Genomic DNA, 25,734 nt, shown 5'->3' with positions numbered 1-25,734 from the left:
GACTTGCACGGGGGATGCTTCATTAGTGGTAAAATAGTGTTGAAGGTGCCTCTCTCTTTTCCTGTCTCCATCCCTCTCAATTTCTTTCTGCCTCTATCCAGAATAAACAAGTAAAATAAAATAATGAAATTCTAGACAAATATGAGGCAATAATTTATTGTATTGAAAGTTTAAAGAATGTATTTATCTTTGCCTAGTTTCTAGGTAACGAACTACTTGATGATATAACTCCTTTTAAAACACTTGATCTAGCTGGAATGTTATAAGGAAGGATTAAAAAATTAAAATACAGTGTCCAGTAACTTTATATTTTTATTTTTTTTCAAACTAGGAATCTTTAAAAACACAATAAACAAGGATAATGACAGGGAAGAGGCTATTCTTTTGGAAATTCAATCTGATATATTGCTTATCTTATCTGGTCTTTGTGAACATAGTGTTCCTAGGAAGGTATGTATGTCTTTGAGTCAAAGATTTGTTTAGAACTCTCAATCATCTAATGCTACTTTTTCTCAGTAAGTCTTCACAAATGTTAGTGTTTTTGTCAGTCTTGTGAAAATGTAATTTAGTATTATTTTTAATAGCTAGAACATAACTACGTGTAAGAAGAGATATAGCTCTCAGTATCGAATTCAATAGATTCTAATAACTGGGTGTACCCATTTAACTAAAAAGCTCAGTTAAAATATAGTATATTGTTACCAACCTATAAAACTCTATCATGTCCACTAGCAACTATCCCCCAAGTAGCTTCCAGGCAACTATTATTCTGATTTTTCTCCCCATTTACTACTTTTGCTTATTCTTTAACATTATGTGAATGGAATCACATAGCATTTACTCTTTAATCTAGTTTTCTGTCATCCAGCATCATATTTTTGAAATGCATTCATTTTACAAATATCAACAGGTCATTCCTTTTTACTGATAAATATTAATGTATAAATATGCCTAAATTTGTTTATCTGTTGACACTTAAGCTGTTTCCATTTGGGACTATTGTGAATAAAGTTTAAATGAATATCATACTAGTCTTTTGTGGACATAAAGTTTTCATTTCTCTTTAACAAATGTCTAGTAGTGAAATTTAAGGATCATAAAGTATGTCTTATTAGAAATGCACAGTTTTCCAAAATGGCTTGTACCTTTTTAAGTTCTTTTTTTATTTAAATGGTATTAATAACTCAAAAGTTAAGAGGGGAGAAAAGGAACATGATTCCTTTCTATCTTCTTTAGTCCCACAACAAACTCTGGATATCATATCAGGAAATCAAAAATTGTCAGAATTGTGACAATAAAAGTAAGAAATTGTAAAAGTACCATGGGGCTAGAGATAGCTCACACAAGGCCATGGATTCAGCTGCAGCATCACAGTGGAGCACCATGGATGGTATCGGGTGCTGTGTGGGTGGTGGATTGGTGTCGTGGTATATCTTCTTCTGTGTGTCTCTTTCTCTCTCATACCTTCTCTAAGATATTGAATGGGTGTGGGGGAGAGAAGACTAGGGAGACCTCTCAGTGCTAATATCATTCATGTGCAATGCTTAGTGCCACATAAAATAAATTATGATGGTTTCAATAAATGGAAAAAACAATATTAGATATATACTTAGCTTCCAGTTCTAATGCAAAAATTATATTATACCACCTGTGCTCTTCTGGAAAAAATAGAGAGATTGAGTTTGGTATATTGATTAATGCCCATTCTTTTTTTTCCCCAAGGCTTTCCCCAGGATCCTTGACTTTGGTGCAATACACTAATACCCACTCTTAAAGTAATTAGCTTTACAATAATTTCCCTCAACTCTCTTAAAACAACCAAGTACAAATTCAAGAAAAATAATATATTACAAGTATTACTTTTCTAACAATGTTGGTTGCATTTCTCTGGTAGAAGTTTTAAGGTACATAATAAAGTATGGAAGAATAAGGAGTTATTTATTTCAAAGAAAATTCTAAAATCTTTTAGGAAATTTTTGGAATTGAAGGAGTGGATATAATTCTTCATGTAATGAAAACAGACTCCAAGAAGTTACAGAGTGGATTAGGCTATAATGTTCTTCTTTTTAGTACATTGGACAGTATTTGGTGAGTACTACTTTATTTAAGTTTAATAAACCACAGTACAAAAATATTGCCTAAATATTAGTATGCAAATTCTCTTCCTTCAAAACAACAATGGAAAGGTAATTCCCTTAAGCAGAGTGCTGACCTGGTGTAGTGGTTCTGCATACGGACTGAGAGGCAGAAGAGCTTCAGGTTCAAACCTTATTCTCACCAGAAGCCAGAGGTTCACCCCTCTGGTGGCGGGGGAGGGGATAGAGGGGCAGTGATAATTCCCTTAAAATCTATTAGAAAGCTCCAGGAAATTACTAAACAATATGTTAAAGTGTCAGGCTACAAAAATCAGTGGCATTTCTCTCTGTAAACACTAAACTATTAAATAGAAAAAGAAATATGGAAATTAATTCTTTTTACTATAGCAGCAGAAATAATCAAGTATTTAGGAATAGAGTGAATAGAGGAGGTGTAAGACTTGTTCAGCAAAAATTATGAATCACAATTCAAGGAGATAGAAAGAGATATAAAGAAATGGAAAGATATCACATGCTCTTAGATTGGTATAATTAACATCATCAAAATGACTGTCCTACCTAGAGCTATATACAGATTTAATGCCATCCCTACCAAGGTACTACAGAATTTCCTCAAAGGAACAGAACAAATGCTACAAAGTTTACCTTGAACCAGAAAATAAAGTAATCTTGAGAAAAAAGACCAAGACTGAAGGCATCACACTTCTTGATCTTAAATATACTACAGGGCTACAGTAATCAAAACTGCCTGGTACCGAATTGGAGTAGAATGGAAAGCCCAGAAATAAGACCCCATACCTGTGGACAATTAAATTTTGACGTAAGAAACCAAAATACTAAATAGAGAAAGGAGAGAGTCTTCAACAAAGGATGATGAGAAAAGTGAAACTTTTAGGATTAAATATACAGACAACCAAAACTGGACCATTACACAAAAGTCAGCTTCAAATGGATCGAACACAATGACACTAGAATAGAAACTACCAAATACATAGAAGAAAGCAGTGGCAAAACAATTCACAATCTGTGCTTAGGAAATGTCTTCAAAAACTCAAGCCCATTAGCAAGAAAAATAAAAGCATACCAATAGAACTACATCCAACCGAAAGACTTGCACAGGAAAGAGAGCCGTCACCAAAACAGTAAGACAACCTACAGAATAAGAGATCTTTATTTAATCAAGTGACTGATTACCAAAATACATAAAGAGCTCACTAAACTCAGCAGTAACTGTGAACAAATAAACAACATTAAAAAGTGGGGCAAGGATATGGACAGAATCTTCATTGAGGAAGAGATCCAGAGGTGCAATGGACACATGGAAAAGTACTCAAAGTCACTGACTCAGAAAATAATAAAGACAACTACCAGGGTGTCGGGTGGTAGCACAGCAGGTTAAGTGCATGTGGCGCAAAGCGCAAGGATGGGCGTAAGGATGGGCGTAAGACCGCAAGGATGGGCGTAAGGATGGGCGTAAGGATCCCCGAGCCCCTGGCTCCCCACCAGTAGGGGAGTCACTTCACAAGTGGTGAAGCAAGTCTGCAGGTGTCTCTCTTCCTCTCACCTTCTCTATCTTTCCCTCCCCTCTCCATTTCTCTCTGTCCTATCCAACAACGACATCAATAATAACTACAACAACAAAACAACAAGGGCAACAAAAGGGAATAAATACTTTTAAAAAAAAGAAAAGAAAGACAACCACCTTACACATCTGTGAGAATGGCATACATTAGAAGGGATAGAAACAACAAATGTTGGCAAGGACAAGGACGTGATAGAAAAGGGACACCTCTGCACTGTCAATGAGAAATATAACTTGGTCCAACCCTTGTAGAAAAGTCTGGATGCTTGTCAGGACACTAAAAATGGACCTACCCCATGGCCTACCAATTCCTATTTTAGGGATATATCCAAAGGAAGCAAAGACATTTATCCAACTATGTACATAGCAGCACAGTTTGTAATAGCCAAACATTGGAAACAATCTAGATACTCAAAACAGATGAATGGTTAAGAAAATTGTGGTATATATACACAATGGACTATTACTCAAATCTCCTTTGCCCCTGAAAGAACCATTTTAAATGAGATAAACCAATAGTATAAGGATGAAAACCAGGTAACCTCACTTTTAGAAGGTCCCTAAGAAGCAAGGATGGGGAGCCAGGTGGGTTAAGCGCATTTGGGGCGAAGCACAAGGACCCTTGCAAGGATCCCAGTTCGAGCTCCCGGTTCCCCACCTGCTGGGAGGTCTCTTTGCCAAATGGTGAAGCAAGTCTGCAGGTGTCTATCTTTCTCTCCTCCTCTCTATCTTCCCCATCTCTCTCGATTTCTCTCTGTCCTATCCACCAACAGTGCAGCAAAATGGGAAAAATGGCCTCCAGGAGCAATGGATTCAGAGTGCTGGCACTTCTTCTAGCGTTTGCCCTTCTTCCGTAGCCAGTTAATGGCTTTGAAAGTAACTGGGATCCATGTGGATTCAGTCGGCTAGGAAGGATCGTCAGTTTCCCCAATGAATGGGTACTCACGGGATGCACCACGGGAAGGTCGATCCAATGCATCCCAGTAATAACCCTGGAGGCAAAAAAACAAACAAGAATCAAGGACAGAAAGGGAAAACACAAGGTGAAACTTGGCCTGGGTTTAGTGTATTGCACCAAATCAAAGGACTCTGCAGGAGGAAGGGATGGGAGGGGTTGATGAGGTCATTGGAGTCCCAGTACATGATGTAGGGAAGAGACCTAAATTGGGGGTGGGAATATTTTGTAGACACCTCTCATGAGATGAGAAATTATACCCATGGATCAGCAACTGTAAACTTAAATCCCACTCCAATAAAATGATTTAAAAAGGGGGGCAGAGAGTGGTAACACACCTGGTTGAGTGCAGCACATATTATAATGCTCAAGGACCTGGGTTCAAGCCTCCATTCCCTACTGCAGGCAAAAATCTTTGCTAGTAGTGAAGCAGTGTCTCTCTCTCTTTCTCCCTTATCATCCCCATCCCTCTCAACTTCATTTTGTCTGTGTCCAATAAGTAAAGATAATTGAAAAAAAATTTAAGTGAGAGTAAGGCAGGGCAGTTCTCCTGTGAAACTAGGAAACACAACCAAAACTCACCTGAAGACTCAATAAAATATACCTTGAATTTCTTCAGAAACTCACTAAGCCACAGCCACTAACTTGCTGGTGCTACTACAATTTCATCCTGAACTCTTTAGGCAGATGACCTCACCAATATGTCCCAGAACTTCACCTCTCCAAAGCCCTACCCCTACAGGAAAAAACAGACTTTGGGTATGAGTGGACTGCCAACATCCAAGTCCAGTGGAGAAGTAATTACAGAAGCCAGACCTTACACCTTCTATACCCCATAAAGAATTTTGGTCCATACTCCCAGAGGGAGGGGAAGGTTTGGGGAAGGTGAACAGAGGGCTCTGAACTCCAATTCCATCAGGGTCCAGAAAAAGAAGAGGAAAAATAAAAGAGATAAAGAATCTACCTATGATAGCTGATAATTAGAAAACTATTACCTTGACATTAATAAAAGTAGATTTATCTATAAATTAAAAAATTTTTTTGGGAAAAAGAAGTGAGGACTCTTAAGGTAATTGTGACATTGTGAGACTAAAATGAGCAAAAGGCTACAAATTTCTTGGGGGGGGGATAAAAATATTTTGTCTTTTCATTTTTTTTTGGAAGATATGTTTAAAATTTTTTAGCTTCTTTTGTTTGTTATTGTTGCTTTGCTTTTGTTTTAAAATGCCAAAAGAGAAGCCAATAGAACATGAGAGAAAGAATAAAATTATATAAAGTGGCACATACTTATATTTAAACATTGCTTCTAAATACTAATAAATAACACATAACAAATTAAATAGCATCAATAGAGAAACATATTAAACATATCCCATTATAAACAATTATGTTTTACTATAAGGAAATACGTTGTATCAGGTAGGGGTAGATGGCATAATGGTTATGTAAAGAGACTTTCAGGCCTGAGACTCCAGAGTCTCACCAGCACCACTATAAGCCAGAGCAGTACTCTGGTTAAAAAAAAAAAAAAATGTGGTGTCCAATATAGTGGTTGCATTTTGCATTAGGAGATGCTTAATAGCATATCATGAATGAAATTAATCAATAATGAATTGATTTTCTTTATCTGAAGCAGCCTTTCATAGCACCCATTGAACAGATGCCACCTTTTATGAACCACTATTATATTCTTATTAGAATCAATAGGTGGCTGGAGAGATCAATTAGTTATTCTTCCCTTTTTAAAATCTTTTCATAAATATTTCCTAAGATGGCAGAAGATGCAATATAAGTAGACCAGAATTATTACTTTTCCTGTATGACACACTCAAGTATTACTAAATAATGACTATGATCAATTGAAAGAAAGTTAAAATCAGACCTTTTGGATAAGATGCATGGAATTTAGCATGATTGTGCTAAGTGTAATACATAAGAGAGTAAAAGATAATTACCAGATATTTTCACTTACATGTAGAATGTGAATGATTAAAGCAAATAAATTTGCAAACAACAAGAGTAACTCTTGGGCTCTGAAAATGATGGTGATTATTGGAAAGAATAAGGAGACAGTGTGGATGTGGTTAGGTTTTCTTTGGTGTAATGGCACTAGAACGTTGGTGCTGGATTTGGTGAGTCATAGAGACATATATGTATGAATTTATACCTCTATGCTTTTAAATCAGTGTTAATAAGTTTGAAAAAAAGAAAAATTTGAAATTAAGCTTCATTAGCAAAGTCTCTTGAAGTTCACTTTTAAAGGAAAAATACTTAAAGGAAATGGAGAAAAGTATTGAGAATGTTTCTGATTGAAGTAAATTAAGTTTTAAGCAATAAATGCTTATTAAATTAATAACCTCCTTTGTTACTAAGGTGCTGTATTTTGGGTTGTTATTCCTCTGAGGATTACTTTCTTGAAAAGGAAGGCATTTTCCTCCTTTTGGATTTATTGACAGTAAGTATGATTATAAAAATTGTAAAATAGGGAGTTGGGCAGTAGTGCAGCGGGTTAAGCGCACGTGGTGCAAAGCACAAGGACCACCGTAAGGATCCCGGTTCGAGCCCCCAGCTCCCCACCTGCAGGGGTGTCGCTTCACAGGCAATGAAGCAGGTCTGCAGGTGTCTATCTTTCTCTCCTCCTCTCTGTCTTCCCCTCCTCTTTCCATTTCTCTCTGTCCTATCTAACAATGACAACATCAATAACAACAACAATAATAACTACAACAACAATGAAAAACAACAAGGGCAACAAAAGGGAAAATAAATATAAAAAAAAAAATTGTAAAAGAAAATTTTGTTCTTAGTGACCCTTTTCAAACTAAGTGCCATAGAACTCTTTTTTGTGATTAAACATGCTTATTTTATTAATAATATGTTTATTATTAATTATATTTTATTAATGTATAATATTATTGAGATATTTTATTTATTATTAATATATATTAATTTGTCAGAGGATACTCAGAGTCACAAAATTAACTTGGAAGATATTTCAGGAATCTTGTTTTTACTGTTTTTTTATTGCCACCCCGGTTATTGCTGAGCTCTGTGCTGGCACTACCAATCTGCTCCCCAGTGGCCATTTTTTACTTTTTTTCCCCTAATTTTTCTTTTTATTTATTTATTTATTTATTTTTAAAAGGAGACATTAACAAAACCGTAGGATAGGAGGGGTACAACTCCACACAATTCCTGCCACCAGATCTCTATACCCCATCCCCTCCCCTGATCGCTTTCCTATTCTTTATCCCTCTGGGAGTATGGACCCAAGGTCATTGTGGGTTGCAGAAGGTGGAAGGTCTGGCTTCTGTAATTGCTTCCCCGCTGAACAAGGGCATTGACTGGTCGATCCATACTCCCAGCCTGCCTCTCTCTTTCCCTAGTAGGGTGGGTCCCTGGGGAAGCAGAGCTCCAGGACACACTGGTGGGGTTGTCTGTCCAGGGAAGTCTGGTCGGCATCCTGCTGGCATCTGGAACCTGGTGGCTGAAAAGAGAGTTAACATACTGTTCAACAAACAAACTGTTCAACAGTTATGGACCTAAAGGCTGGAATAGTGCAGATGAAGTGTTGGGGGGTACTCACTGCAGACTATTGTGTACTTTTGCTTTCAGGTATATATTTTGCCCTAGTTTATTGATACCTGTGAACATATGCTCTATCTCAGGGGACCTGGTCTATATCTAGGTTTTGGGACTTTGTTAGGAAGTGAACCACCTGGAATGGAATTAGAGAATACTATGAAAGGAAAGGTCTCACCCATGTAATGAAGCTGAAGGGGAGACCTGAAGTCTCTGGACACAGTCTGAAGTGAAACATGATGAGGTGGCACTCGTTGCACTGATTAGGTTGTGATCGGCGGATGCAATATTATTTGATATGAATTGAGAGAAGCATGCAGGAAAGTGCGCCCCACACTAAGGTTCCAGGACTGGGGGAAATATAGGCTCTATAGTGGAAATGTGAGATTCCTGCTGTCTTAGGGTTCAAGAAGACAATGGACAGTTATTGTTATCATCACATTATTTGGTAATGAGAGAGCCTAGGAGATAGAGAGGGAGAGAAAGATAAACACCTGCAGTCGTGCTTCACCTCTTGTGAAGCGGACCCCCTGCAAGCGGGAGCGGGCCCTTGAAGCTCACTGCTTGAGCTTGGCAGTATGTGCACTTAACTACATGTGCCACAACCCAGACCCCCTTGCCATTACTTTTTAAATTTTTATATGTTTTTGCCACCTGGGCTTCATGGGGCTTTGCAACTGTTTATTTCACCACTCCTGGTGCACTTAGCTCCTCCTCCTTTTTTTTTTTTTTTTCCACACAGAGGGTGAAAGAGAGGGAAAGATCACAGTACCACTGCACCATTCATGAAGTTACCCTTTTGCATGGTGTTCCCTTGTGGTGACAGGGGGTTTAAAACCCAGGTCCTCACTCATAGTAAAGCTCTACTGGGTGAGCTATCTCTCAGGCCCAAATCTTGCTTTTACTTGAAGATATGAAAGTTTATTTTATTAAACATCCATATTAAGATGTTATATTTTGGGCAGGGGTAGATGGCATAGTGGTTATGCAAAGAGACTCTCATGTCTGAGGCTCCAAAGTCCCGGGTTCAATCACTACCACCACCACCACCATAAGCCAGAGCTGAGCAGTGCTCTGGTTAAAAAAAAAGTTATATTTCATATTAATGTTTGAGATTATGTAGAAAAATTCAACTACATTGCTCACCATGTTCACTCCTTTACCATTAGGTTTTTGTTTTTGTTTTTTATAGAAAAGTATCATGGTACTGATAGAAAAAGTCTTATAGCAGAGTTAAGAACACAGATTAAGCTCATTATATCTGAGGCTTCCAGTAGTTGTTAACTGCATAACTTGGATATGTTATTTATTCACTTTGTTACCAAATTCTTCATCTGTAAAACAGACAACATTGATATATACCTCATGCACTGTTGGGAGGATAAGTGATTATGTGTGTACTTATGTGTGTGTACACTAGAATAGCTGTAGACATACTTTTTATAATTTTTCTACTGTGAACATAAGTATTAGATTGTATATAATGTGGATTGAGCCAGTCAAATTACAATTTTTCTCTAATGAAGCTTTTATAATAACCCTTGACACTTAATTCTTTTTCTTAAAAATAAAATAGAAAAATAACTCAACTGAATATTCTGATTAATACAGTCAGATGAAATATTTATTTGGTATGCAGTGATTATAGTGGCTAATAATGATTGAATATTTATATCTCTCTAAGTATCAGTGAGTCTCATATATCAACAACTCATCATAACAACTCCCTAAATATTATTACTATAATTTATAAAAGAGGAAACTGGTGGTTTTTGCAAGTAAAACACTTGTTACATGTTTCCCTATTTGTGTGTTACTAGCATTATAATAAAAGTTAATTAACAAAAACTATTTTGTATGGAAGAAATCACTGTGAAGGGTATTTGCTCTAGATAGACTTTAAAAAAATATTTATTTATTCCTTTCTGTTGCCTTTTTTTTTTTTTTACTGTTATAGCTATTATTGTTGTTATTGATGTCTTCGTTGTTGGATAGGAGAAAAATGGAGAGAGGAAAGGAAGAAAAATGGAAAGAAAAATGGAGAGAGTAAGGGAGAGAAAGATAAATACCTGCAGATCTGCTTCACTGCTTGTGAAGCTACTCCCCTGCAGGTGGGGAGCTGGGGGCTCGAAATTGGATCTTTACTCTGGTCCTTGCACTTTGAGCCACCTGCGCTTAACCTGCTGTGCTACTGCCCAACTCCCTGGATAGACTTTACCTAAAGTTCTATACTTATAATTTGACTGAAAACTAGTTGTACTAAGATAAAGGAAGTTAATGAATAAGATAATTTTTCTTAAATTAAAAATACTCTTTTATGAAATCTGACTTTCAAAATGCACCTCATTTTGATTTCCATGTGTGACTGTTACTTGCAATTACCACCTTTTTAAAAAATTTAAATCTTTATTTATTGGATAGAGACAGAATTGAGAGGGAAGGGTGTGATAGAGAGGGAGAGAGACAGAGAGACACATGCAACACTGCTTCACTATTCACAAAGCTTTCCCCCTGCAGGGACTGGGGGCTTAAACCTACGTCCTGTGCTTTGTAACATGTGCAATCCACCAGGTGCGGCACTATCCTGCCCCACAATTATTATTTCTTAATAACAATGAGGTTATAACTAGATGAGTCTTTACAAACCTTTGTAAAAAAAAAAAAAACACTGAAGTTAGAAAAGTTCTATAATTAAAGTGCCAGATATGAAGCACTATTCACCTTGGTCCATTTAGAATGACTGTCTTCACTTACTTTTTAAATATCTCTTTTTTCACCTCAATCAAACCAATTACTATTTTTTTATATTTATTTATTTTCCTTTTTGTTCCCCTTGTTTTTATTGTTGTTGATGATGATGTTATTGGATAGGACAGAGAGAAATGGAGAGAGGAGGGGAAGACAGAGAGAGAGAAACAAACACCTGCAGAGCTGCTTCACCACCTGTGAAACGACTCCCCTGCAGGTGGGGAGCCAGAGGCTAGAACCGGGATCCTTATGCTGGTCCTTGTGCTATGCGCCACGTTCACTTAACCCACTGCGCTACCACCCGACTCCCACCAATTACTATTTTTATCATATGCTTAAGACTGTATCTGAATAATATTTTTATTCTTTCTTCTTCCCTAATGTTTGTAAGTATTCTCATTGCAGTGGGTATCTATTTTACTATTACAAGCCTTTTTTTTTATTCAGAGAGAAAAAGAGAAGAGGAAGAGATACCATAGCACTGGAGCTTCTTCCAGAACTATAACACTTCCTAGCTGGTGCCAGGTTAAAGGAATCATATTAAGTGAGATAAGCCAGAAAGAGAAGGATGAATATGGAATGATTGATCTCACTCATAGGCAGAATTTTAGAACCAAAGCAAAGACCTCTGAGGAAGGAGGTCAGAAAAGGGGGTTGGAGTATAGCTTTTAGGTCCTGGTACACAATGATAGACCTAGTCTGGAAGTGAGAGCGTTTTTTTGCAGATACCTATCTTGGTGAGAAACTGTACCCATGTGCCAACAACTGTATTATAAACCATTATCTTCGCAATACAAAATAATGGGGGGATGGAAGTGGGTCTTGTGCTTGACAAGACAAGAACCCTACCCAGTGTCTCCTAAAAAGGAAAGAAGGAGTCGGGCTGTAGCACAGCAGGTTAAGCACAGGTGGCGCAAAGCACAAGGACCGGTATGAGGATCCCGGTTCGAGCCCTGACTCCCCACCTGCAGGGGAGTCGCTTCACAAGCGGTGAAGTAGGTCTGCAGGTGTCTATCTTTGTCTCCCCCTCTCTTTCTTCCCCACCTCTCTCCATTTCTCTCTGTCCTATCCAACAACTATGACAACAATAATAACTACAACAATAAAACAACAAGGGCAACAAAAGGGAATAAATAAAATAAATATTAAAAAAAAAAGAATGAAGGAAAACGAAGGAAAGAGCCAGTTCTTCGTGTGTGTGTGTGTGTGTGTGTGTGTGTGTGTGTGTGTTTACACACCCGCGCATGTGCCTCCATGGTTATTGCAGGGGCTCGGTGCCTGCACTATGAATCCACTGCTCCTGGAGGCCATTTTTCCTATTTTGTTGCCCTTGTTATTATTATTACCATTGCTGTTGTTGTTGGATAGAACTGGCATCCTTGTGCCGTCCTTGCAGTTGGTGTGCCTTGTGCGCTTAACCAGTTGCGCTACTGCCTGGCACCTGGAAGGAGACAATTCTTAATAGTTATTACAACTCTTTTTCCTTTTGTTTCCTTGCAAAAGTTGAACCAAAAAAAATTCTGTAATCTGATACTTGGAATAATGGTTGAATTTTGTGATAATCCCAAAACTACGGCTCATGTCAAGGCTTGGCGAGGGAAGAAAAACCAAACAGCTGCCAGTCTTTTAATTAAATTGTGGAGAAAAGAAGAGAAAGAACTAGGTGTGAAACGGGATAAATACGGGAAGATCATTGGTAAGTGTATTGGTAATTATTAACAAGAAATTACATTAGGGAGCCAGGTAGTGGGTACCTGGCTGAACATACATATTACCATGTGTAAGGACCTACACTCAAACTCCTCGCTTTTAACTGCAGTGGTGAAACAGGGCTGCAGGTGTTTTTGTCTTCCATTCTTCTTGCTCCTCCCCTTTCATATCTCTCTGTCCTATCAAAAGAAATGAAAAAAATTAAATTAGTTGCATAATTAAAACATCTTTATAAATCATTAGGGAAGTATAAGAACTTCCATCCCTTTGTTTAAAGTTATTACAATGGCCTACAGAAATTACTATGTATATAATTAAATGAAAACTAAATAAATTAATAGCAAGTTTACAGTTCCATAGAATATCTTCAGGAGATGGTATTTCATTATATTTTTTAATTTGAAAAAGCCAACAGTACTTCCTAAAGAAGCTTATGCCTTGGGGGTCGGGCGGTAGCGCTGTGGGTTAAGCGCACGTGGCTCAAAGCACAAGGACAGGCATAAGGGTCCAGATTCGAGCCCCCCAGCTCCCTATCTGCAGGGGGGTCGCTTCACAAGTGGTGATGGAGATCTGCAGGTGTCTTTCTCTCTCGCTGTCTGTCTACCCCGCCTCTCTTGATTTCCCTTTGTCCTATCCGCAGTAACAACAAGGGCAACAAAATGGGAAAAGTGGCCACCAGTGGATTCCTAGTGAAGGCACCTAGCCCCAGCGATAACCCTGGAGGCAAAGAAGAAAGAAACTAATGCGATTACTATTTATTACATTCAATAATATTTTTTTACTGTTATGTGGACATCATACCTGAAAACAATTTTATATATATAGTTTGTTTTCCTTCTATCTTTATTGTTTTATTTTATTTTACATTTTATTTTATTTAACCAGAGCACTATTCAGCTCTGGCTTATGGTGGTGTGGGGGAATGAACCTAGGACTTGAGAGTCTCAGGCATGAAAGTCTCTTTGCATAACCATAATGCTATACCCCCACTCCTTCTATCTTTAATTGCCACCAGGGTTATCTCTGGGGCTCAGTATCTACACAAGGAATCCATCACTCTTGGCAGCCATTTTTCCTCCTTTTACCCCACTCTTTTTTAAAAATAAAGACAGAAAGAAATTTATAAAGAAGGGGAAGATAAGAGAGGGAGAGAGAAAATGAGACTCCAGCAGCACTACTTCACCTCTCATGAAGCTCTCCCCCTTGTAGGTGAGGGTTGAGGGCTTGAACCCAGGTGCTTATACATGGTAATATGTGCACTTTACTGAGTGTGCCACCACCCGGCTCTGTATTATTTTGTGTGATTATTGTTTCTACAACGTTTGTATGAAAGAAGTTGTCTTCTAAATGAAAATAAATCAATTTTTCACAAATTCTAATTACTAGATTCTAAATGAGGTTCACAGTGTCAGAATTTATAGCTCATCTACTTTACAGTGCTATATTATAGTTCTAAACCACTTAAATTGTTGTTATGGTTTCATCTAAACAGTATTTTTTTATTTTAGAGAGAGGCAGAGAGACTAAATATTGCTGTGCCATTCATAGAACTTGTTTGTGCCTTTCTTTTTTTGCCTCCAGGGTTATTGCTGGGTCTCAGTGCCTGCACTATGAATCCACTACTCCTGGAGTGCAGGATTCATAGTGGATTCATGCTATTTTTTCGCTTTTGTTGCCCTTGTTGTTTATCGTTGTGTGGTTATTATTGTTGTTGCTGGATAGGACAGAGAGGGAGAGAGAAAGACACCTACAGACCTGCTTCATTATCTGTGAAGCGACCCCCCCCCTACAGGTGGGGAAGCGGGGGGGAGGGATCAAACCCATGCTTATGCCAGTCAGTGGACTTTGCACCATGTGCGCTTAACCGCTATGCTACCGCCTGGCCCGGGTTTTTTGTTTTTCTTATCTCTATGTAGTGCCAGGAATTGAACCCAGGATTTTGTATGCACTCTACCACTGAGCCACCTCTCCAGACCACTATTATTTGTTTGTTTGTTTTTAAAGAAAATATTTTTGGGGCCAGGTGGAGGCGCACCTGATTGAGCATACATGTTACAATGCGCGAGGACCCAGGTTCAAGCCCCTGATCCCTACCTGCAGGGGGAAAGCTTTGCAAGTGGTGAAGCAGGGCTGCAGGTGTCTCTCTCTCCCTCTCTATCTCCCTCTACCCTTTCAATTTCTGACTGTCTCTATCCAATAAATAAAGATAATAAAAAAAAATTTAAAGAAAATACTTTGCGGGGCCATGTGGTGGCGCACCTGGTTGAGTGCAAGGACCCAGGTTCACGCCCCTGGCCCCCACCTGCAGGGGGAAAGGTTTGCAAGTGGTGAAGCAGGGCTACAGGTGTCTCTCTTTCTCTCTCCCTATCTATATACCTCTACCCCCTCGATTTCTGTCTGTATCTATCCAATAAATAAAGATAATTTTTTTAAAAAATTTAAAAAAGAAAACACTTTCCCTTTAACTTCAAATAGTTTCAATCTTCAATCCATTTTTTAATTATTTTAAAGACTATTTAATAAGTGAGACCTGAGTGTCGCTCTGGCTGTATGCTTTGCTGGAAGTTGAGCTCAAAGCTCGATGTTTACATTCCCTGTGCTTTACCTCCTAAGCCTCTGGCTGCCAATTCATTTTTATTATGTTGCTGTCACTTGTAAATCATAAAATAATTTTTATGCTTACAGCATGACACATAGAAACTGAAAGAAACAATGACCACTTGACATTATGTACTTTCTGAATCTCAAATTTAAAAGTCTGTTTAAATGTTTCACTTTTTAAAAAGGTAATTTTATGATTTTTTTGAATATTTCACATAAGAAAAATTAAGTTTTGCCACATAATGGGAAACAAATAGCTCACTGTGCTTTCAAGGAGTAACCATGTACATGACTTTGTTTTAATACCTTACATTTTTGTATTGTATGGTGCCTAGACAGAAGTTTCCAAATCAAGTATTAATTTGCTATGATTTTTATCTGTCCTTTCTATATTTACATGATAACCTAATAGATACAAAGAAGCCTCTATTTACTAGTTTTCAAGAGGAACACGCCATCATACCACTTCCTGCTAACTGCCCAACGATGGCAGTTATGGATGTTGCTGAGAATATCAGAGCAAAAATATATGCTGTGTTGGGCAAACTAGGTAAGAAGCTGCTTTACAAACTTTTGAGGGCCGGGTGATGGCACACCCGGTCAAGCACACATAGTACTAAGCACAAGGACCTGTGCAATGATCCAGCTTCAAGCTCCCAGCTCCCCGCCTGCAGGGGGGACGCTTCACAAGTGGCAAAAAAGGTCTGCAAGTGTCTATCTTTCTCTCTTTATTTTTATTTTTTATTATCTTTATTTGATAGAGACAGCCAGAAGTCAAAAGAAAGGAGTATATAGAGAGGGAGAGAGTGACCTGCAGCACTGCTTCACCACTTGTGAAGCTTTCCTCCTGCAGGTGGGAACCGGGGACTTGAATCCAGGTCCTTGTGCATTGTAATGTGCACTCATCCAGGTGCATCACCACCCAGCCTCCTCTTTCCATCTCTGTCTCCCCTCCCCTCTCAATTTCTCTCTGTGCTATCCAATAAAATGGGGGGAAGAAATGGCCCCCAGTAGCAGTGGATTCATAGTGCCAGCACCGAGCCCCAGTGATAACCCTGGAGGCAAAAGAAGAAAAAAAAACTTTTTAAAGTTTTTGTTGTTACTGAATGCACAAATTAATTTTTCTTTGAATTCTATTTTTAAAAACATAATGAGCAAAAGTTTTTTATACAGATAAATTCATATCGTATCACCTCATTATCTCGACTATCATCCTGTCCCATTAAGCAAAAATATCTGCTTTTGGAACCTAAGCATCATTGTCTTTTTTTTTAATTTTTTATTGGGATTAATGGCTTATTGTCAACAATAAAATACAGTGACAAAAAACTAAAATACAATAGTTTGTACATGTGTAACATTTCTCAGTTTTCCACATAACAATTCAGCCCCCTCTATGTTCCAAGACCTGAACCTCCCTGCCCACCCAGCCCAGAGTCTTTTACTTTGGTGCAATTCACTAAACTCTGTCCAAGTTCTGCTTTGTGTTTTCTTATTTTTCAACTTCTATTATTATTATTGTTACTGGTTATTTAATAATAATCAACTGTGGGATAAGGGGGGTACAATTCATACCCTAAGCATCATTTTCATTAAGTTCCCAAGGAAATCCCACTGAGCAAACAGAATTAAAATCAATTTGTTTACATGATTGGTCTTTAATACTAGAATTCTGAAACACATGATTTTTTTCTTCTTTAAGCCCTTGTAAGAAAAAAGTTCTTAAACACACCACAGCACGGAAAGAATTTTTTCTTTTAATGACTAAGTAGGATGAGCTACTAGAGGTTTTTTCTGAGAGGAAGCTAGAAGTTCATAAAAAATAACTTTTTCATTAAATTAAGATGAAAATAAATGTTTGCATTTATTTTTATAATAGATCTATGTCTCTTCAAATCACTTGCTTTGTAAAGTAATTCTTGTTTTATAAATTTTATTTAGATTTTGAAAATTTACCAGGCCTATCTGCTGAAGATTTTGTCACCCTCTGTATTATACACAGATATCTTGATTTTAAAGTGAGTATCTTCTTAATAAATGTGTTACTAAACTCAACCATGGCACAAAAAAAATGGGGGATAAATTGTGTCATTCACCCATGTACTGTGTGTATGCCCTATACACCTTTTATTATTTCATTTTTCTAATATCTTATAATTTTATTAATGACTTAATAGTGGCTTACAAGATTATACAATTACAGGGATATAGTTCCACACTATACCTACTAACAAAGTGCTTCCAGTCCCCATGATAACAACAAGAGTTCTCACAAACTCTTAGAGGCACTGCATAGTTTTTACTTCTATTATGCATCTGATATTGTTGAGGAAGCATGCAGTTTATAAAGTGAATATTTCCCATGAGGTAAGATTTCATCTACAGTCTGGGAAGTGACTCACTGGTAGAGCATAAGACTTGCATACCTGAAACACTATGTACAGTCTCCAACATCACATATGCTAGAGCAGTGTTGTGGTCTCATTGTCTCTCATTTGCTCTCCCTCCTTATCTTTTAAAATTTTAGATTAATAAAATGATCTAAAAATTAGGGAAATATTATCTTACAAAGTTCTTACTACAGGTGTACAGTTCCATGTATAAAAAAAATTGGGAGGCCTCGTAGTGGCTCACCCAGCAGACACAGAACTATTCAAAAGCCTAAGAATTTTTAATATTATTTCTTCTCTTTGGAATGCAGTGGGAACGTGGTCTGGGAGATAGCGCGGTGGATAAAGTATTGGGCTCTCAAGCATGAGATCCTGTGTTCAATTCCTGGCAGCACATGTGCCAAAATAATGTCTGGTTCTTTCTCTCTCTCCTTCTATCTTTTCATCAATAAATGAAATCTTTTAAAAAATAAAGTGATAACTAGAATTAAATAATTACTCATTAAAATAATATATTACTACTTATTAATATATCATATAATCAAATATCAATTAAAGGATATTAGGTTAGTGTACTTACTGATAATAATTTTATTGGTATATAATTGCTTTTGAAGTTTCAGAAAAGTCTTTTTAAGTGAACATTCTTTTCTATTAATTATATTAACATTAACACTGTATTTAAAAGTTGTAAATTAATAAATTGCTAGTTTCAAATGAAAACTAAGTTAAAATTTTGTCCTATCCTGCATATATAATTTTTTCTCTAAATTTAAGCTATTCAAGCACATTAATTTCTGTACAACCCAAATTATGAGATGAAATTATCAAAATAATGAAGCTGTAGAGTTACTTGAGACTCTGTTGTTAATCTTAGCTAGAAAGTAAGGGTGAGAGCCCCTGTTTCCCAGGGTAGTGTGGCTCTGAGGAGTCCTCATGTCCATTATTCTAAAAATGCAGTTTGACTTAACCTTTATATAAGACTTCAGGGAGGAAAGCATAGTTCAGGAAGATGATACTGAAGCAGCAGTTTCTGTAACTGTGAAGACAAAGTACTATAAACAACAGGGCAGTGAAGATGGTAAAGACAAAACTTAGGTAGTGGAGGCTCATCCATAAATAGCATTTCATTGAAAAACATTTGGTAAATTACTTCTGAATACTCATATGTAACCTGTAACCAGTGCCCTCAAAAGCATTCCAAATGCTGTCACAGTTTACTTCTAGGAGGAAAAGTTAGGAGGGAGTAAGAATGGTGTACCCATATGTCAACAACTAGTCTGTAAACTGTTGTCCCTCCAATAAAGAGATTTGGAATAAAATAAAAATAGGAACTAAGAAAAGCTAGCTTAGTAAATATTAAATTTGAAGCAATCACCCAAATAAAGGATTACTTAAAGTTATATCATAAGTTTTGGGTTAACTTAAGTTTTTAAATTTAAAATTTGTCACAACAGATTGGAGAAATATGGAATGAAATACGTGAGGAAATAAAACTAGAAAAGCTAAGACCAGTTACTACAGACATAAGAAATCTAGATATTATTACAACAGCATCAGAAAACATTGGAAAAATGGTTGCCTCTCTGCAAAGTGAAATGATTGAAAGCCAAGCACGCCAAGATATGCAAAATGAACAAAAAGTATACTCAAAAGTAAGTCACAAGTACCACTAAGACACAGGATAATGTATAAACTAGGAAATTCATAGAATATGTTTGCTATACTTGTGGATGTGTCAGCATTTACAACTATCTTATAATCTCTTCTGGTGTCTTTGTACAGTTTTTAAAGTAGCCAAACTTAAAAAATTCAATTACTACATTTAATCAATAATAATAGTTCAGTACTTTGAATGGCAGAATCTGCTCTACTGAGTTGCTATTATAGATTTATTGGCTATTGTTGATTTGTTAATATAACTCTGACCTTTTTCAGAAGTTTTTAATTACACAGTCTTAGATTCGGGAGTCGGGCGGTAGCTTAGTACATTAAGCGCACATGGTGCAAAGCATGAGGACCAGCGTAAGGATCCCGGTTGAGCCCCCAGCTCCCCACCTGCAGGGGAGTCTCTTCACAGGTGGTGAAGCAGTTCTGCAGGTGTCTTTCTCTCCCCCTCTCTGTATTCCCCTCTTCTCTCGATTTCTCTCTGTCTTATCCAACAATGATGACATCAATAACAACAATAATAACTACAACAATAAAACAAGGGTAACAAAAGGGAATGAATAAATATTTTTAAAAATTTAGTCTTAGATTTATAATTTAAACTTAATAATACAATCAAAGGTACCTGTTTCTCTGATTATATAATGGCCAGTCTGCTGAGAACTATCAGCTTTACAGTTGTTATCAATTCCCTCCCTAGACTGCATCACCACACCTCAGCAAACTCAGTCAAAACTAATTGACTTGCTGTAATCAATATAATCTGCTTAGACTATTGTCAGTGGCAGTTGAAATCTATTTTCTCCTCTAGATTTGATACATATATATATATATATATATATATATATATATATATCTTGTTCTAGATTACAATCTGTCATCACAGTGCTAAGCATAAAAAAATAATCAATCTGGCTGAAAATGATTATTACCTTTTATGTTTTTTAACGTTTATTTATAAAATTGAAATATAGACAAGACTATAGGATAAGAGGGATACAATTCCACACAATTCCCACCACCAGAACTCTGTATCCCACCCCCCCTTCCCCGATAGCTTTCCTGTTCTTTAGCCCTCTAGGAGTATGGACCCAGGGTCATTGTGGGATGTAGAAGGTGGAAGGTCTGGCTTCTGTAATTGCTTCCTGATGAACATAGGCATTGGCAGGTCGATCCATACTCCCAGCCTGTCTTCTCTCTTTCCCTAGTGGGACAGGGCTCTGGGGAGGCGGGGCTCCAGGACCCATTGGTGGGGTGGTCTGCCCTGGGAAGTCAGGTGGCATCATGGTAGCATCTGGAACCTTGTGGCTAAACTTCCTAGGTTTGAAGCAGACTCCTTGCAGAGCTCATGCCAGGTGTTGTCTCCAAGTCGCCATAGTTAATGTTAATAAGAAAAGAATGTTCAATGTTAATAAGAAAAGAATTTAAAAGTTTAAATTGACCCCTCACTATGTGAACGGAGAATTTAAAAAAATTTTATTAGTGACCTACCAAATTGTAAGATATAGGGGTATAGTTCCATACAGTGTCCACCACCAGAGTTCTGTGTATCCTCCCCTCCATTGGAAATTGCAGTAGTTCTCCCAAGGTCACCCATATGGGCTGATTCTATAACTACCTATCTATCTATATATGTGGATATATATTCCCCCCCATTTTCCAGTGGGTCTGCTTTCACTTCCTTTCTGGTTCACCCCTAAACCTATTACTACGCCCACGTGTCTTTCCTTTCTTCCTCTTCAGGGAGAATGTTTATTTGTTTTCATTTTGATACAAGTTATTAGAGTCCATGACTACTCGACATTTTCCTATTTAGTCTAAAATTTTACCTTGAGATAAAAGCAAATTCAAAGTAGGAACTTTTAAATACATTGTCATCCTGTCATAGAAACTGGAACTCTTAAATATCTTTCTCATTGTAGATACAAGCTACACATAAGCAACGAGAATTGGCTAATAAATCATGGGAAAACTTTGTGGCTAGAACATCAAATGTTAAAACTCTGAAGGTAGGATTTTTAAAAAATTATGTAAATATATATATTAATAAATATATGTAACCATAGCAGAGTGAAATTCTTTTTCCTTTTCTTTTCCTTCTTTCTTTCTTTTCTTTTTTCTTTTTTTTAATTTCTTTATTGGGGAATTAATGTTTTACATTCAACAGTAGTGAATGCTACCTTTTTTTTTTTTAACCAGAGCACTGCTCAGCTCTAGCTTATGGTGGTGCAGGGGATTGAACCTTGGACTTTGGAGCCTGAGGCATGAGACTCTCTATAACCATAGCAACTAACCAACTCTGACAAAGATTTTTCAAGAATAGATACACATTCACCTTTTCCTATTTACCTTCCTTAGAATACCGACAGGATATAAGAACTTCGCATACAATTCAGCATGATTGACACTATGCATTTTCAGTTATAGAAGTTGCTACTCTGGGGAGTTGGGCGGTAGCGCAGTGGGTTAAGCGTACATGGTGCCAAGCGTAAGGACCTGCATAAGGATCCTGGTTTGAGCCCCTGGCCCCTCACCTGCAGGGGAGTCGCTTCACAGTAGGTGAAACAGCTCTACAGGTGTCTTTCCCCCTCTCTGTCTTCCCCTCCTCTCTCCATTTCTCTCTGTCCTATCTAACTACAGTGACATCAATAACAACAACAATAATAACTACAACAATAAAACAACAAAGGCAACAAAAGGGAAAATAAATATTAAAAAAATTAAAAACTAAGAATTTAAATAAAAAAGAAGTTGCTACTCTGAGTTTCATTTGGTTTATTGGTGGAAAGCAAGAGTGGTATATGATAGTGAATATGATTTACATAATGCAGATGGTAACCATAAATGAATGGGAGAAATGTCCTTATAGTTTCCATTCTGAGCTTCTTATCCATCTATTAGTTTTTGTAAAAAGTGTAATGAAGGGCATAAAAAGCAATTGCTATTACCAACCCCCCCAGAATATATCCCCTACTTAATCACCAGAAGAAGTATTATATTAATGGTAATGGAAACTTTAAATACAGTACCCTCTAGAAAAAATGCTAAGCTACTTAACAACTGAAACAGTTCACTTATAATGCTAATTGTTAATTGAAATATGTGAGAAGCATCATGGATTTCCAAAATTTCATTACTTTTCCCCCATCTTTTCCACTAATACTTATCTTTCTGGTGATTAATAGTGGCTTACACTGAGCATGAGTGGGAGGTAAATGTAAAGGCAGATGCTATTTATTTATTTAATCACCAGAGCACTGCTTAGCTCTGGCTTATGGGATTGGACCTGGGACATTGGAGCCTCCAGCATGAAAATCTCTTTGCATAACCATTATGTTATCTACCTTGATTTTTTTTTTTTTTAAATTGTCATCAGGGCTACTGGTAGAACTCAGTGCCTATAGAACAAATACACTGCTTCTGGCAGTCATTTTTCTTCCTTCTTTCCTTCCTTCCTTCCTTCTTCCTTTTTAAATATTTTCTTTCTTTATATTTGATACGACAGAGAGAAATTGAGAGATGAGGAGAGAAAGGGAGAGAGAAGAGAGAGAGAGAGACAGAGAGAGAGAGAAAGCACTGTAGCACTGCTTCACTGCTCATGAAGTTTCCCCACTGCAGGCTTGAACCCAGTTCCTTGCACATATTATATGAGCTCAACTGGGTACCTAACCCCTGAATATAATTTTATGTAATGTTATAATTCATCTTTCAGACAAGAAATTGTTAAAAGTTAAGCTGGTCCATGAAAATAATGAACACATATTAAGGCAGTTAAGAACAAAGTCACTCAAATTCCTAAATCCCCTTCTTACTAATACTTCTTCCCAAGCTTCCTTACAAAGCATCCTTGTGGATGATTTCACACTTAAGAAACAAGAACAGAAAGGGAAAATACAAAGTAAAACTCGGTGTGTGGTATATTACATCAAAGCCAAGGACTCTGGGAAAGGTGTGTAGGGGGAGGCTTTTAAGGTCCTTGTGCTTGATGATGGGAAAGGGCCTAAGCTGGGTGTTAAGTGTTCTGTAAACAGCTGTCACAGAGAGATGAGAAATTTTGTGCAGGTGTCAACAACTCTACTATTGTAATGCATTAACTCCCCCAATAAAGAAAAAGAAATTGGATGTTAAAAAATCTTTATAACTCTATGGACTTTTTAATTTCATGCAAATCAGTCCTTTCCATGCAAATCATTTGATACCATGAATTTGAATTTAAATATAAATGCAGCAAGTAACTAGTATTATTCTGACTGAAACTTCTAAGTGTACTTAGCTGGTGTTTAACTTATGTAAACCTTTTAAAATATGTGTTATCCATCACACATTTAATAGTTTATTGAACTACATGCTAAAATTGAAGCTGATTTCCTGAGGATCTGCTTTATCTCTTGGTCACATATGACTATGGAAATCTTAGTAACATTTTCAGATGACTTGTGTCTTTTGCAATATGTTAAAAATGTCACTTGCGGAGCTAGGGGAATAATAGTGGTTATACAACAGATTTTCACACTTGAGTCTCTGAGATCTCAGGTTCAATCCCAGTAACTACTATAAGCCACAGCTGAGCAGTGCTCTGGTCAAAAAAAAGGAGAAAGTGAAGGGGGTTTTGCTAATATCTTTCTTTTTAGCCTAGATGAGTAAATATAGGTTCCAGTTCTACTTAATAAGTAAAATATAAATCAAACACAATTAAGTGTACTTTGTTTAGTTCATTTTAGGTATTATAGTTAAAGATTTTAGATACCATAGTTAATGATATTATTTCCTTCCTGGTTAAAAAAAAAAAAAAAAACTTCAGAAAGCAAAAAGACTGCAGGAAAAAGCTATAGAGTCCTCCAGATACAATGATCGACCTCCAAATGCAATATTTCACAGGACTGATATTAAAGGCCTTAACACAACGGTACGATTTTTTTCCATAACTTTTCTTAGTCAGTTATAGCCTCCAATGAATGTTATTTCTGTGAACTTTTGTATCATAATGTTCTTTTCACTGTTTAAATTTCACATGGCTAATACTTATTTTCCTGAAGTTTTGCTTCCCTCATCATGGCCCAGTTTAGCCAAGTCTTCTAGTATTTCTGAAAAAATTGTACAAACATGAGTTTCAATCATTTATTTCTGTATCACTTTGACAGAAATTGTAGAGTTCCTCCTTTGCCTGGCAATTAGATCTTTACCATGATACAGTGCTCCTAGTTGATCCAGTTTTTCTCTTCTGGACATTATTTATTGTTGCAAAGCTCATAAGCAATAGAAATTAAATTTAATCATACTTCCTCAAGCTCAAAAAATTTTCTTTCCATTATTCCTTTCAATCTTCTAGTCTTTTATAGTATGCTTTGCTTCCCTTCCATAGTAAGTTGAAGGATGATTTTTTTATAATAATATTGTAAATGGACTCTTAGATATTTACTTACTGCTTTTTTAGGTACCTTCTGGTCCAGTCATAACAGTGGAAAGTACTCCTGCTCGACTAGTGGGAGGACCTCTGGCTGATACGGATATTGCTGTTAAAAAACTGCCTATTCGGGGAGGAGCTTTACAGAGGGTAAAAGTAGGGAAAACTGTGGATGAACCAAAGAGGAGTGCTCCTACATAAAATCCTCTAGAGGCTTTCCAAAATAAGGTCTACTTATACTTTTTTAGTCAAATATATCTTTCTATACAAATATAAGACAAATATTTTAGAATAAATTATTGAATAAGATACTATAAAATAAAGCACATATAGTTTATTTTTATTACAGATATAAGTGGATAGCATCAGAAAGGTTGTCAACAATTTCTTTGGAAAGATTACCAATTTTTAACTGAAATTTAAAAAAAATTTCTATCCATTAAGACTCTTCTGATTGTATGTGAACTACTCCAACTTGTTTAAGTCAAAAGTTTAAGTAAAAGTAACTTGTTTAAGTAAAGTTCATTTTTATAGATTCTATAGCTGTCAAATTTAAGAATAATTAAAACATACTAGCATTATTCGATTAGGGACTAAAGCTATGTGAATAGAATCTTATTCGTTAGCAGCTCATACTTCCCAGGTCATTATCTAATAGAAAAAACTGCATATACAGCCAGTCTATTGGTACCTACCTTTGCATCTTGGGATCCCTGATTACCCACTCTTGATCCATTCACCATGACTTTGATCAACTGTAAGTACTGTCTGTTCCTGGAGCCAGAAGCAGACCAACCCACATTCAAAGTATATGAATGGAATGAGGGATCAGGATATTGTTATATTGTTATCAAGAGTACACATCACTATGGAGAAAACAAAGTCTGTCAAAGTAAGATAATTTATCTCTGCTGCAAAAAGAAAATGTTTATCATGAGCTAAACAATAAAAATTAAAAGTAAATATAAGGTGATTTTACTTTTAAAGTCACTAAAACACAA

The 25,734-nt window shown here is 36.8% G+C and overlaps 1 protein-coding gene across 4 annotated transcripts in view; it reads left to right on the top strand.

Annotated features, from left to right (window-relative positions):
• CFAP69 (cilia and flagella associated protein 69) overlaps positions 1–25,734 on the top strand; it is an 83,703-nt gene extending 57,969 nt beyond the window's left edge. For 3 of the 4 annotated variants that reach the window (XM_060196259.1, XM_060196260.1, XM_060196262.1), the window contains 10 exons: positions 332–450; positions 1,970–2,088; positions 7,007–7,088; positions 12,464–12,656; positions 15,684–15,821; positions 17,213–17,289; positions 19,119–19,316; positions 21,252–21,338; positions 24,131–24,235; positions 24,764–25,734. In XM_060196259.1, the coding sequence (XP_060052242.1) occupies positions 332–450; positions 1,970–2,088; positions 7,007–7,088; positions 12,464–12,656; positions 15,684–15,821; positions 17,213–17,289; positions 19,119–19,316; positions 21,252–21,338; positions 24,131–24,235; positions 24,764–24,934 (1,289 nt within the window). In that variant the 3' untranslated portion in view covers positions 24,935–25,734. The remainder of the gene's footprint in view (positions 1–331; positions 451–1,969; positions 2,089–7,006; positions 7,089–12,463; positions 12,657–15,683; positions 15,822–17,212; positions 17,290–19,118; positions 19,317–21,251; positions 21,339–24,130; positions 24,236–24,763) is intronic. The other variant, XM_060196261.1, reaches the window with a different exon arrangement.

Source organism: Erinaceus europaeus, chromosome 8 (assembly GCF_950295315.1).
Source record: "Erinaceus europaeus chromosome 8, mEriEur2.1, whole genome shotgun sequence".
Taxonomy (NCBI): domain Eukaryota; kingdom Metazoa; phylum Chordata; class Mammalia; order Eulipotyphla; family Erinaceidae; genus Erinaceus; species Erinaceus europaeus.
The sequence above is the reverse complement of the archived record's forward strand: the minus strand, read 5'-3'. Positions and strand labels throughout refer to the sequence as shown.